The sequence below is a fragment of the Herpailurus yagouaroundi genome, unplaced genomic scaffold (assembly GCF_014898765.1).
Source record: "Herpailurus yagouaroundi ecotype Mexico unplaced genomic scaffold, PumYag 29, whole genome shotgun sequence".
In the NCBI taxonomy this organism is placed as follows: Eukaryota; Metazoa; Chordata; class Mammalia; order Carnivora; family Felidae; genus Herpailurus; species Herpailurus yagouaroundi.
The window spans coordinates 76,107,108-76,121,640 of record NW_024412377.1 but is presented as its reverse complement, the minus strand read 5'-3'; the positions used below and the strand labels follow the sequence as shown (position 1 = coordinate 76,121,640).

Here is a 14,533-nt window from a genome sequence, read left to right as displayed (position 1 = left end):
GAAGATAATACTCTAGTTCATAGGATGTTGTGATAATTCAATGAAATAATACATGAGAAGTACTTAGAACACTGTCTAGCATTTGGCAAGTACTAACTGTTAAATAATTTAATTATTAAAAGTATCATTTATTATTATGGATAGGTCCATGAAATGTTGTGATTTTAGAAAGAGGTTTTATTACTTCAAATATGGGAACCAATTTTCCGTATGGTACTGTTGTGGGCCTCTTTATTTTGGTTAAAATTGGCAAACACAATTGGTCTATTTCACATTTTTCTGTGACTTAAAAGCTCAACTTTTAGTTACAATATAAGTCAAGGTTAGGGCCTATAACTTCCATAATGGAAAGAGGAGGCAAATAAAATCAACAGGGTGTGCTCAGGCCTCCCCTCCTGGGGGGAGTACCACCAGGACTGTACCCGGTGTGTGCTCCCAAGCCCAGAGGGTCACGGGCCTCATCGTTTTTCAGCGTTCATTTTCAGTGTCCGGGTGTAGTGCACATCACTATGGGAAACCTTGTAAAGAAGACTAAAAATGGGGGAAGAGCGAGCTGGTCTGTAAGCATCTTGTTAAAATAAACCACTTCTTCCTAAGCTCAAGGCAGCAAGAAACGGTTTAGTAGCAATGAAATAAATTCACCACCTGTTTGTGCAGCGGTATCAAAGAGTTCTAGCAAACATAAGAATGCTTTGATCCTTTCAGCCAGAGGAAAATTATGAAGCTCCTCATTGGTAGTTCATGGGGGAGTTTGGGGACACTGATCAAAGAAAACTATTGCTGTAGATGAGAAATTAAAATGTCTGAATATCAGCTACTTTAATACATTATATTTCTTTCAATGGTGGATTACATATTTAAAGTTTCAAATGCTGTTCTTATTAAGTTAAATTTTATTGTAGCTTCTATGCCATAAAATAAAAAACTTTAAAGTGGTTTTAAGCAACCATGTTCCTATTGTTTGTGGCTTTCAAATTATGTAGCTGAGACGGATTGAGGGGGCACTGTGTGCCGTAGATTTTATAGAATCCCTCTAGGTTGCTATAAACTCACTTGAGCAAAATTATATAAATGAGAGAATGTTTTGACATTCTTTTATGATCCTTAAGAAAAATTCCCATGTTTTTCAATTATATAATAACATTATCTAATTATAGATACCACTGTTAAGTGCTGTAATTATCGAGCTGAGAGGCTTGAAGAAAAGGATAGCCAGACAAACTTATATCATAAAAATGGGTATGTTTATAGGCATTTTATTGTAAGGATTAAAACATTTGAAATGAAAAACATGAGAATCATTTGGAAATTTAATTCTGCTATGGGAGAAAATGCTTCTATGTGAGTATCACAAGAAGCAAAAGATAAAGTTAAGTCTTATTTTTGAATGGGAATCTAGACATTTTCCTGTAGATTTTTTACTTATCAAGAAAAAGAATTCTTATTTTTAAACTTATTTTTAGCATGTTCTGGATCTGAGGTTTTATGTGTAGTTAATAGCTCCTGCCTCTGAAGTCATCAGGAGGCATTTTACAAAATATGGAGTAAAATGTTTTGGAAATAACCATGCCTAAGAATGTAGAATCAAACAGGAAAAAGAACCCTCAAAAGAGGACATCTCATTTAAAAAAATGTGTTGATAATTGCAAGACAGAAGGAGAGGCAGATCCCAACTATAGACCACATCCGTCTAAGCCCAGTGGCTGGCATTAAATATTTGAGCTTAAATATGGTACTTCCCACCCCATTCTGTACCAACTTCCTCTTCAAAATGGGAGAAAATAATAATGCAAAGACCCACAAAGGAAGCATTACAAAGGTAATGCAAAAGACCTTTCAATAGCAAAATCAGTGGGCCTTTCAGTGATCCACACTTTATTGAAAACCACAAGACATTTGAAATTTATTCAGGTCTTGGGCACTAGTTTCAAACTAGTTTCTTAAAAACTTCACTGAAGAGGAAGAAGAGAGTTTATTAATTTTCGAAGAGAGTTTATTAATACAGGCTAAAGTGGAGATAGCCTGTAAGTTTAGGTCCTCACATCTAACTCTGTGAGTTAGCACAGAAATCACTGAGGGCTCTCCACTTTGCTAAGCAACTCTGCAGGAGAAGGCTGACACCCTGTGATCCAGCACTTGATGGGAATATTTAAAGGAAAAGAGTGGTGAAAACTGTAGATGTGCTTTGTGTTCTTTTTCTGAAACTAAATTCTATGTGATATTCTGAGCTTGTAAATAAATAAGATACCTGCTAGGCAAATGAGTAGCATACAGAGGAGCTGGTCTACTTCTCTGACATCATCAGTAACAGTTAATGCTTTCCTGTGCAAGAAACTAGTTTCCTGAGGACTGCCCAATGTAGTCCTTAGAACTAAAAGATGTGTGCTGATTGGAATTCAGGGATCTGTTTTATCTTACAGTAAGATAGGCCAGCAGTGACTTTAGATACATGTGTTATGAAGTAACATTTATATTAGTCAAAGCTGAAAAATTTAATTAAGAATAATGTCTCTTTTTTTTCCCCCATGGAAGTATTTACAGGACTGAGCAATTTGATGACTAATGAACATATTTAAAGGGCATCTGGTACTGATCATGGAAACCAAAAAATAAAAGAAAATTTGTTACTGTTGGCAAGTTGTTATTCCAGTAGAATCATATGCTGAATGGTACCCCTGAGATTTTTTTAACATAAATATTCTATAGTTACCCAGCCAGTTTTGACTTTCAAGTGAAAAATACTTCAAATTGGCTACATAGTGAAATAACGAATTCCAAACAAATCCACGTGCAGAAAATGCCACTCAATTTGGTGTGCCTTAGTAATGAAGAGCGAGAGAAAGAAGAGGAAGGAAGGAAGGAAGGAAGGAAGGAAGGAAGGAAGGAAGGAAGGAAGGAAGAAGGGGAAAGAAAGAAAAAGAAAGAAAGAAAGAAAGAAAGAAAGAAAGAAAGAAAGAAAGAAAGAAAGAAAAGGAAGGAAGGAAAGGAGAAAGGAAGGAAAGGAAAGGATGGAAGAGAAAAGAAAAGAACAAAGAAAAGAAGAAAAAAAGAAAAGAAAAAAGAGCAGCAACTTAGTATATCAGAGTGGGCAAACTCTACCCTACGTACAGGGTCAAGTTTACCTTTTCACAAAGAGAAATGCTGTGCCTCTGGGGTTACAACACAGATGATTTTAGGGTCCAGCTAGTAATGTTAACAAACAAAACAAAACAAAGACCTCCAATGAATAGACAGACAACAACTATACCTTCATGCTGAGTGGCAGTTGCAACAACTACTCTTGTCTTCAGGATCTGGGAGTAATAGGGGGGAGTGGGGACCGCGGCAATCTGCAGAGCACTGGCCTCGTCTAAAAAGAAGACACAACTTGGCTCAGTTAATTGTTGCCATATGGAAATGTGGGTCCAAGGATGCCAGATTTTACAATTCTTCAAAAGACACTTTTTATGTGAAATCTTTTCATTTTGAAATGTTTTCTCAGAATTCAGATTCAGTTGGGAAAAATTCATGCAAGCCAAAAGAAACCTAATTTTGGACCAGACTTGGACTTTAGTCATAAATCTTAAATTTGTTCTTTCTGAATTAGCTAAATGAGTAATGTTAGTAGATTCACAGAGGAAATGTGAATGCTTCCTAATATGTGAATGAAAAAAAATAAGACTAGGTAACATTGATAGCTGAGTAGTTAAGGTCTTCAACTATGGTATCCGATTGCCTGGGTTAAATCTCAGCTATGTACCCTGGGTAAATTGCCAGTTCTCTTTGTGTCCAGTTTCCACTCTGTAAAATGTGAATGATAATGGTATGAATTTCGTAGAGTTGCTGTGAGGATTCAGTTGAACTTATTGTCCACACAGTGCCTAGCACACAGTAGTTGCTCAATAAACATTGGCTATTAGTTTATAAAATAACAATCTTCAGAGGACTTGGCCTTTTTGTTCTTGAAGAAAACATTCCCTGTGAATGTAGAGTCTTTTTTATGTTGAAAAATAGGAACTAAGAGAATATATTCTGGAATCTAAAGCCAGGATTTGAATCCTTACCCTACTGCCATATATCCAGGGCAAGTTAATTATTTTTCTAAGGCTCAGATCTGTCATCTATAAAATGAAAATAATAGCCTGTACTTTAAGAATTCAGTGAGATAATATGTATAAAATCAATACTTGGCATATAAGTCAATAAATGTTACCTGCTTTTTTGATTGTTATTTTCCCATTATTTAGAAGTTCCATATTTGCAAGCACTTTTGTTTTTGGCAATTTATGTCTCATTATATGTATTTGAAGGAAACTGCATCACATTCGATTTACAGATTAAATTTCATGTTAATGAACATATTACAACATTGCTTCTCAACCAAGGTGATTTACCTTCCAGAAGACATTTGGCAATGTTTGAGACATTTTGTTGTCACAACTGAAGAAAGTACAACTGAAATCTAGTAGGCAGAGTCCAGAGATGCTGCTGAACATCCTGTAATGCACAGGCCAGTCCCCTACAACAAAGAAGTATTTTTCTAAAGTGTTTCTAGTACTGAGCTGGAGAAATCCTGCATTGTGGACATATAACCACCATAAATATTAGCTTATAAAGTTCTTGCCAAGAAAGAAGAGTTATTCATTTTTCAAAATATAACCTAACTCAGATAGAAATTAACATGTAAATTGAAATATATAGATTCATATCCAATAAAATATTTTAAAATGCATATCTATATCTGTATATATTTTTTCTGGTTACAAAAGTAACATAAACTTATAAAAGTTGAAAGCCTACAGAAACATATAAATGGAAAGTGAAGGTCCCCACCTGTCCCCATTGAAAACCACTGGAAATACAACTGAATTATGTTACTTCAGGTTTATAAATGCATGTGTATATTGTTGTATAATTTGATTTCTCTTTCTGAACAATTCAGTCCTACAGTTATTATGTGGGGCAGAGCAAGGTAGGCATTTAGAAAGGGCAGCCTGGCATAGGGTATGGAACCAACCTCAGGGAAGGAGAGTGTCCATGTGGTGGGTTGGTGGCCTTCCATGGGATGCCATAGCCCAAACAAGGTAAAGAGGGCATCCATGTGTGTGAGCAGCCCGCTATAGGATGTCAGCGAAGGCCAAGTGGGGTGAAGAACACAAACAGAAAGCCCTGGTGCTAAGAGGGTTTTGAGCCCAAATGAGAGAAGAGGCAAAAAAGCAAGAAAGCTAGCTTATGGGGGCCACAATTGAGACTGTTTGAGCATCTAAGTAAATAATGTAAATAAGTAAAGTTAGTAGCAGATTAAAACCCACTGAATAAAATGAGTCTGTTATGATGTAATAAATAGTAAATAAAATGAAAGTTTACTTAGAATTATAATGTTTACAAAGTTAAAAAATTTTCCACCAAAAAAATTAATAACAAAGGGAAAAATATCTTTACAGTGGAAAAGCCTGGAAGACACGCCTTAATCAAATGATTTAACATCATCAGTAATGAGACAAATTAAAATTGCATGCCATCTCATGAGAGGCTGTTGTAGCCAGCTTCCAAGAAGATGATCCTTGCCTTCTGGTATTCATGCCCTTGGGTAGTTTTTGTACACACTGAGTGGGACTGACCTGTGTAACCATAGGACATTATAGAAATGACAGCATGTGACTTCTGATGCTAGATGCTAAAAGACCTTGCTCACTCTGGCGGAGGGCAGCTGCCATGTTGTAAAGGCCCTTAGGCAGCCCTGGAGAGAGGGCCACATAGTGAGGACAGGTTGTTTCTGCTAACAGCCAGCACTAATTTACTCATCCAAGGTGAGTAAGCCACCTTGCAAGCAGATCCTTCAAGCCTTCAGTTGACTGTAGCCCTTGCCAACATCTTGATTGTAACTTCGTGAGAAAATCACCCCACTAACCTTCTTCTTTTCCTTATGCACAGAAACTATTTGAGATAATATTTGTTGCTTTCAACTACTAAGTTTGGGGATAATTTGATATGCTTCAATGGACAACTAATACAGATACATTGAAAAAATACGGATACATAACCTTCTGTGATATTCCTACCAGAGATGCACAACCAGAATCTAGTCCTTATGGAAAAAAATAACAAATACTAATTGAGAGGCATTCTGCGAAATAACTGGCTTCAAATCTTCAGTAGAGTAAAGGTCACAAAAAGAAAAGACAGACTGAGAAACTATCTTGGCATGAAGGAGACTAGATACATGATAACTGTACACATAAGGCTTGATTCTAAACTGGACTTTTGCTATTAGAGATATTATTGAGATAGTTGGCAACATCTGGAGACTGACGATTAGACGGTAGTAATGTGTAAGTGTGAATATGTTTATTTTGATGACTGCATTGTGATAATGTAGTGGAACGTACTTTAGGAAATACATACAGAAGTTTTCAGGGATGATGAGGTACCATGTCAGCAATTTACTCTCAAATGGTTAAAGGAAAAAAAATTCTTTGTAACTGTACTTGGAACATTTCTAAGGTGCTCCAGTGGTGCAGCAGTCAGTGGTTAGCTCCACAGCAACATTTCGTAAGTTTGATATTGTTTAAACATTTTTTTAATTATGCAAGAAGAAAAACAATATGTCATAGAATATGACCTTGCCTATAAAAATAGACCCATCTTGTCCTATTTGTTTGTTTGTTTGTTTGTTTATTTATCATTCATTCATTTAGAGAGAGAGAAAGAGTGTGTGAGCTGGGGAGGGACAGAGAGAGAGAAAGAGAGAGTGAGAGAGAGAGAGAGGGACGGAGGGAGAGAAATCCCAAGCAGGCTCCACACTGACACAATGCGGGGCTTGAACTCAGGAATCTTGTGATCATGATCTGAACTGAAACTAAGACTCCAACACCTAACTGACTGAGCCACTTAGGCTCCCCTCTTGTCCTTTTTAAAAGGGATTCATAGTATTCAAGTTTTAATATTAAAAAAAAAAGCTTTTTGCCATTCTCTCATTGATGAGCATTTAAACTGATTCCAGTTCTTTGCTTATTATAAATATCCAGTTCTTTGTTATTATAAACCATGTCAGTAAATATCACTTTAAACATGTTTGTGCTCTTGTTCAATTTTTGCTTAAGAATAAATGCGGAGAGTTGAATTGCTATGTGAGTGGATATGCATCCTTTAATCAGTTTAATCATAAGTCATTGTAGGAAACCACATAAAATCTTCGTAAAAGAAAATGAAATTTATAATTTGGTAGTTATTTTCATTTGTTTTTTCCCCCCACTAGAAATTAATCTCTATAAAAGTGAGAACTTTATCTGTCTTGATTATCACCATCCCCAGCATTAAGCAGTCTTAGGCACTCAATAAATATTTGTTGCAAGAACAGTAATAGTGAGCATTTATTATATGTCTAGCACTGTTCTAAGGATATAAATTCATGTACTTCTTGTAACAGCCCAAGAATAGGTAGTAGGATTATCCATTTTACTTTTGAGGAAACTGAGGCAAAAAGAGGCTAGGTACTTGCCCAGTTTCACAAGGCTATGAAAGGATGAAGCCAGGGATCCAGGCAGTTTTCCTTTGGTTAACATGTTCTTTGCCACTGTGCTATCTTGGTTCTCTTGTTGAATAAAGGAATTAATGGCCAATGTATTTATTTGATTCTTTGGTCAATTACAGATTTCAACTACTTTTTTTTTTTTCAAATGAAAATTGAAAGGAATGGAATTCTGACTTTGTAAAAGCCAAATTCATTTTATGGTCCTTTCTACTAGGCTGTACTTAACTTCATAATGTTACTGTTCTTGAAATTAATATTCTGTACTGTATAAACTTTACATCATTCTTGCTACAAATTTATGGACACGGAAACAGAATATTAGCTTTGTATTACAAATAAAATAGTAACTCTGGGTCTGCAGCTTTAGTCTAGGAGGCAGAATCTTTGTCACTTATTTTTCAAACATATCGTCCACTCCCCACTTGGGCGCCTCTGCCCCTGCCCGTCCCTCAACTTGGACTATGTGTGTCCATCTCCCACAGTGGAAACCCGACCCTCCAAACTCCCACTTCCATTGGCAACTCCTATACCTTTCTCTTTTTCTTATTCTCCTCTTGAAAGTTAAAATTATCTTTTCTTCCTCAAAATTCCTTGAGTCCTTTTTATAGTACTATAGTATAGTATAGGAATACTACGTTCTAAACATATCTTATATTAACTGTCCATCCCCCTTAATAGACTATATTGTCTTTTCATTTTATTCATGTTACAAAACTCAAATATATATTCCAGCATTTTGAACAGGATATGAAATTCAGTATTGTGTTTTTTTGGATGAGGGAATGGATTATCTCAAGGAAATATATTTTCAATTTTTCAAATAATAAAGACTACTAAGATTTGGATATTATATACTCCACAACTTTCAGGAATTAGAAAATAACAAATGAAACGGTTACACTTTTGTTTTTCATATGGTGATTTGTATTTTGTCTTTAGTTTACAAGGCATCAAGAACCAAAGAGTCATTAGCTTTCATTTCGATGGGACCTTCTGTTCAGTTCATGGCTGTAAATACCAGCTTTGCTTCTACCTACAACTTTAGTTCCCTTTTCTTTTAATGGGTGTTTTAGGGACATCAAAGGTAATAAAATCAATCAAAGAGATAAGTGGAATATTTTTTCAAAGGCTAGTACTTCAGGATGTGTTCCTGTTAAAGAATTTGAATACTGAATTTGTTTCAAGTGTTTGTATAATACCATATCTCCCTGCCAACTGGAAGAAGGACTGTCCTTGAATCCTGTTCTGCATGAAATAATAAAATATAATCCCTTCTTCACATACGTTTACAAAAAAAAGAAAAAAAGAATACCAGGGAATGTGAAGTATTGTCATTAGACAGGATTATATTTTCTTGCTGGCAGAGGCAATGCTATAGCCTTCGGGCCCGTTTTTTCTCTTCCCCCTTAAGGACTTCTTTCCTTTACCCTCAGGATTCAGACAAAGATGAAGGTTTTTGTTGCTGAAATCTCAAACAGCAAACCAAAGAGAAAGTTCAAGCAAATATCATCAGACTTTTTAAAATGTCATTGCTTGTGTAAGTTAATTGTGGTCTTTTGGGTGCTGGTGAGCCCCAAGCACCCCTTGGATTGGTCAGATATTCAGTTATTTTATTTGTATTTGGTGTAAGGTATTCTTCTGGAAAGCACTGATCATGAGGTTTTCTGATTTAATTTAACGTTAGTGCATGCTTTTTTGTTTTAACTTTGTTTTTTGCTTGTTTGATTGTTAGGTGTGTTTTTTTTTTTTTCAATTAGCTCAATATCTTGTGCATTCCAAAAGATAATTTAGAGGCTAATGTATTATTGTGATGTACTTCTATATGATCTTACTGATTTTTTGTTTTTACTTTTATTCATCTAGCTAATAGATTTATTTGAGTTTCCCCAAACCATGTTTATAATTGGTGATTAAAATAAAACTTTAAGGAACACTGCATGTTAGCTACTTGACCTCAAATTATATGTAAAAAATTAAAAAAATAATAATAATAAAGAAGAAATATTTTTCTTTGGAACTATTTTTATATTGCGAATGATACATATGAAAATAATGTCTTCTATCTAAAGTTACAAACGATGCATAGTCTGAGTTAAGTTCAGAAAAACAGTAAAGTCAACATACCTCTTTTTCAGAATTTAGCCTATTTGACTTTTCCTCCTAAAATCCTGAGTTCTGCAGGGCTTCTCATTTCTATTAAGTTCTTGGTCATACCCTGTGTAGGTGAAATTCATTTGGGGGCCAGCTGAGATTTTCCCTACTGTTTCTAATTGCATTGCATTGTAAATCTCCAAACTTTATTCAGGAAAGTATGTCTTTTGTGAGGCATGCCTTATAAGTAAGAAATTATTACTTTGTGTTTCCAATGCAGAATTTTAAAATCGGCATTTACATTTCATGTATCATGTTAGCTGTAGATCTTTTATTTGTTTTAACATTATCCTGAGAACTTCAGAGATTACTTCTTTGGTGATCATTCTTGAGGGGGGAACCGTTCTCCTGGAATCTGTAACTCTGGTGCATGTATATAAACATGCCTTTGTTCTCAAAGTCTTTCTATTTGATTACTGTTGTATCCAAGTGCTTTGTCTCTGCCTCTCTTAGTTGTTTTTTTTTTTTCCTTCCCTTTTCTTGTACCTTAGTGTGTCGTTTGTGTGAATAACTTTGTTTACATTCAGCAGAGGTACTAAGTGCATGTTTGATAATAGAAGGGAGTGATACAGGCAGTAAGGAGAAGACATCTGGAGAATGGGGTGGAAGAAAGGGAAAAGGGGGAACAGTTAGGAAAGGAAAAGGAGAGAGTGGGTGTGATGGAGGAAGAAAGAGCAAAAGCCAGAATGGGGGGGGGGGGGGTTGAGTGTCTTTCGAGAGGTGGGGGGGGGGGGGGGGGGGGGGGATGAACAGCCCCCCCTTCCCCCCCCCCCCCCCCCCCCCCCGGCCGGGTTGCGCGCGCGGGGGGGCGGGTCGTGGGGGCGGGAGATCAACAGACCAGCATTTTCCCCAGGCTTGGGCTCAAGCTTGTGAAAACTCCTAATGTGTTAAAGAACCTCAGCTGGGATTTGCTGAGGACAAATGCTGTAATGTGTTAGTCATCCATTATCTGCTTCTATTTTTGCAGGTTCTGAATGATGACTGACGCGCGTTTGTGCGATAGCCCTCACAGTCCCTGTCATTCCCGAGTGATAAGGCGCCCGCACCACTAGCCCCAGCACCGGGGCAGAAGGGAGCTCTGGAGGCTGGAAAGCTTCCGCTCGCGGACCGGACAAAAGTACCGCCTACCCAGGGGCTTGTGCGTGCGGCTGCTGATCCAGGCACCTCACCTCGCCCGCCTCGCCGCTCCCGCGGGCAGATGGTGTGCGGCCGCCACAGGACGCCCGCCGCGCCCGGGCCATGAAGTAGCGGCTGCTGGCGGCGCCGCTGCCCGACCGCCGGCCCCAGGCGAGCGCTGCGCTGCCGCCGGGTCCTCTCCCGGCGGGGCCGGAGCGGCGAGGACATGGCTGGCGTGCTGAGCCTGCTTGCTCTCCTGCTTGTTTTCCCAAGCAGCTGTTTGGGTTTCAGAAGCCCGCTTTCAGTCTTTAAGAGGTGGGTGTGTGTTTTTTTCAGACGGGCGGGATGTTGTTTGGATGGTTCCTGTGCATGCTGTTGAAAATATAATCACTTTTATGAACCAGAGTGTTGTGGAAATATGCGAGGTTGATTTACTTGGCTGAAACGACTTGGGATTTTAGCACAGTAACTTGTTGTAAAGTCCCTCGTACAGAAAAAGCCCACTGTATTGTCGCCAGGCTGCACTGGCTTTCAAAACTCCAATTAGAAGTTGTGATTTCCAATACTAATCACTCCCTCTCCGGGAGATATTTCAGAAACTACAGTAGAGTCGTTTAGACTTGAATGCTTTCTTGTTTAAAACAGCCTGAAGAATAAAATATCAAGATAGATAAGTGGTGGGGAGAAGCAGATCATGGACTGTAATAGCTCAGGAGAAAACATTGAGCTCTATATACACTCCTCATAATTACCATATTAAATATTCATGCACTTGTACATTTGTAATTCACATCGCAGTCTTTTTCCCTCCCTCACACAGCTATGCCCACTAGCAATATTATTGTTGGTGTTTTGTTTCTGGCTAGTGATCCTGGATACTCACAAAATAGTTACAAAATTTTTACTTGGTTATAGTTAATGTTTATGCCATTAGAAAATCGATATGCCTGTGTTGATTTCTAATTTATGAATACTGTATTAATTGAGTAGAAACAAATACATGTTTTGACAAGCTTTTATTGAATGGAGTTTTAAATGTAGCCAGCCTGCTCGCTCGCTTTGATGATATTTTGTTTCCAAGTTGGGCATATGTTGCTCCTAGACTATAAAATGCAATTCTGATGTTTTAGAACATTATATAGTCATTACATCTTTTAGACTTATCTTTGGAACTAAATCAATAATCTTTTATCTTAAGATCTTAGAATTCTTTTTTTCCCCACTTCTCATGTGAAAATTCCATTATGTTCAAGGATATTGAAATGTTCTTTTTCAAGGTTTAAAGAAAGTACCAGATCCTTTTCCAATGAATGTCTTGGTACCACCAGACCAGTAATTCCTATTGATTCATCAGATTTCGCGCTGGATGTTCACATGCCTGGAGTCACGCCTAAACAGGTGAGAGGCATTCTGCATTTCATGATTCCTTGTTCTGTATACTATCTGTAACTGAAGCAGGGAAAGTGCATTTACAGCAGTAGTAACTTCTTTGAAAGTAGGCATTTGATTTCAGGACTCCTCAGGTAGGCCCAGAATAATTGAATATTATAAAGAGGAGTAAATCTTTCAGGGTAAATCTTTCGGTTAAATTTCTTTTTTAAAAATTTTACTCATACTGTTATTTGTGTTTTGAAATGGAACCTTGGAAATTTATGTTTTGAAATTCTCAGTGGACTAATAGCCTCTGTAATGCAGCATGTAAGGATGTATTAAAATATGAAACATTATTCTAATAAAGGGAAATGATATTGAGCAGCTGCATCTAAGAAATTATTTAAAAATACCCTTCTATCACAGCCACAAATTGAGAAATAAAAGCATGTGTTTTCCTGCCAAGAATTTGAAAAACAAAACATCACACACTTTTAAGAAAACTGTTCAAACAGGTGGTTGATTGTGAGTTTTCTTTGGTGTGATTTGCTTGTTATAAAAAAAATATATTTTGAAGAAATAATGGCAGAGCTCATACAAGTACGCCCTATAGAGTATTTTGAGTAAAACTAGGTTGTTGCCAAGGTTTTCCCTGTTTTAGAAGAAGCTCAAACTCAGTGCTGTGGTGTGTGCAAGGTGTCTCATTAGGCATAAAAAGGCCAGAATTAATTATGCTTTGTAGTCAGGCACTGCGGGGATTTATGTGTGTCATTAAAAGATAGTCTTCTTCTTTTGAAGGGCTGTGGAGACCGGGTGTTGTAGAGCTGCAGTGACTGATGACTCATTGTTGCAGATAACATTCTAGTTTCCTTTCCTTTTTTTTTTTTTTTTTTTTTTTTAAGTATTGAAAAAACAAAAGTCGGAGAGAATTCCTTTGAAATTGACATCCAGATGCTCTAAGAAAATACACATGGTCCTTTTTTGGGCGCCTAAGGATTGACATTCATTTGTTTGAAAACCTGTGTATGATCTAGCTATCTATAAATAACTACTTTACTATCGTAAAAGGACCCTCACCCCCACCCCTGCCCATTCTCACATGACCAGGCAGATGACTTTAATGTACATTCAGTTGTTAGTGTCCTGGCCTTTAATTCCATAAGCTGTTTATTTAGTACATAGTCAGAAGAGGTGTAATGAGATTGGGAATAGGAGAGAGCAGTGACAGTTGCTCACTTGTGAAGAGTGCTCCTTCTTATCTCTTTTCACTTTTTAAAAAATTTTTTTAATGTTTATTTATTTTTGAGAGAGATACATACAGACAGACAGAATGTGACCAGGGGAGGGGCAGAGAGAGGGAGACACAGAATCCAAAGCAGGCTCCAGGCTCTGAGCTGTCAGCACAGAGCCTGATAAGGGGCTCAAACCCACAAACCGCGAGATCATGGCCTGAGCCGAAGTTGGACGCTTAATTGACTGAGCCACCCAGGCACCCCACTCTCTTTTCACTTTTAAAAGGTTTTTTTTTCACCTATATTTGCTTTATGTTAAAACTGATTTTTTTTTAAATCCACTAATTGGCCTTTAAGCCCTCTTTTCCCCCAGGAAAAAGTTATTTTCTCAAGTAGTCATTTGTCATGATTCGTTATTATTCTGTTTTTTCTTCCTGTTATTTTACAGAAATAACATTTAAGTTATTTAACAATAGTAATAATAGGTAACTATGTTGGAGTCAATATTGTCAGAAAGATTCCTAGAGGAATTGATGATTTTAAAAAAATGTAGAGAAGATCCATTTTCATAAAATAAAATGTGTTTACTTTTTTTTATAATTTTATAATTATAAAAATAAGTCCTTGGCAAAAGAACTTACATGAAGTTATAGCTTGCTATTCTCCATTTGCGTCCAGTTTTTGCCTAATTCAGTGAGCATTTTCTGGTCACCTTCCCAGCAGACGTCTCCTCGTTGCTCCTTCTCTTCAAACCATGTGGTTTCCAGGAGCTTTCTCCCCAAGATCTAGAGGGTGAGGATTAGCCAATCACTGCATCCCATCTCCCCTCCCACACTAATTGGTTCAGAAGAAGGTGTGTGACCTAGAATAGTACAATTAAATCTCAAGACTTTTGCTGAGAATGCATTTGTCTGTTGCATGTGAGCAGGAGGCATGCACTCTTAGGGTCTGCTGCATCCGTGAGGGCAACGGTGCCTAGAGTAAAACTAATACCATAGAAGGTAATGCAGAGACAGGGAAAGAGCAGATGTTCTAGGTGACCTTGCTACTTAGGAAGTTTTCAGTTACATTAGGCTTTTTGTTTCAACCAGGTTGAGTTGGGCTTACAAGTTCTGACTTGTAACTGAAACTACCTGACAGAGTAAGTGAT

General features: G+C 37.3%; 1 protein-coding gene across 19 annotated transcripts in view; it reads left to right on the top strand.

Annotated features, from left to right (window-relative positions):
* The window catches only part of PAM (peptidylglycine alpha-amidating monooxygenase), a 288,055-nt gene that overhangs the window by 118,962 nt on the left and 154,560 nt on the right, over positions 1 to 14,533 (top strand). For all 19 annotated transcript variants that reach the window (XM_040447619.1, XM_040447600.1, XM_040447591.1 and 16 more), the window contains 2 exons: positions 10,632 to 11,095; positions 12,058 to 12,178. In XM_040447619.1, the coding sequence (XP_040303553.1) occupies positions 11,007 to 11,095; positions 12,058 to 12,178 (210 nt within the window). In that variant the 5' untranslated portion in view covers positions 10,632 to 11,006. The remainder of the gene's footprint in view (positions 1 to 10,631; positions 11,096 to 12,057; positions 12,179 to 14,533) is intronic.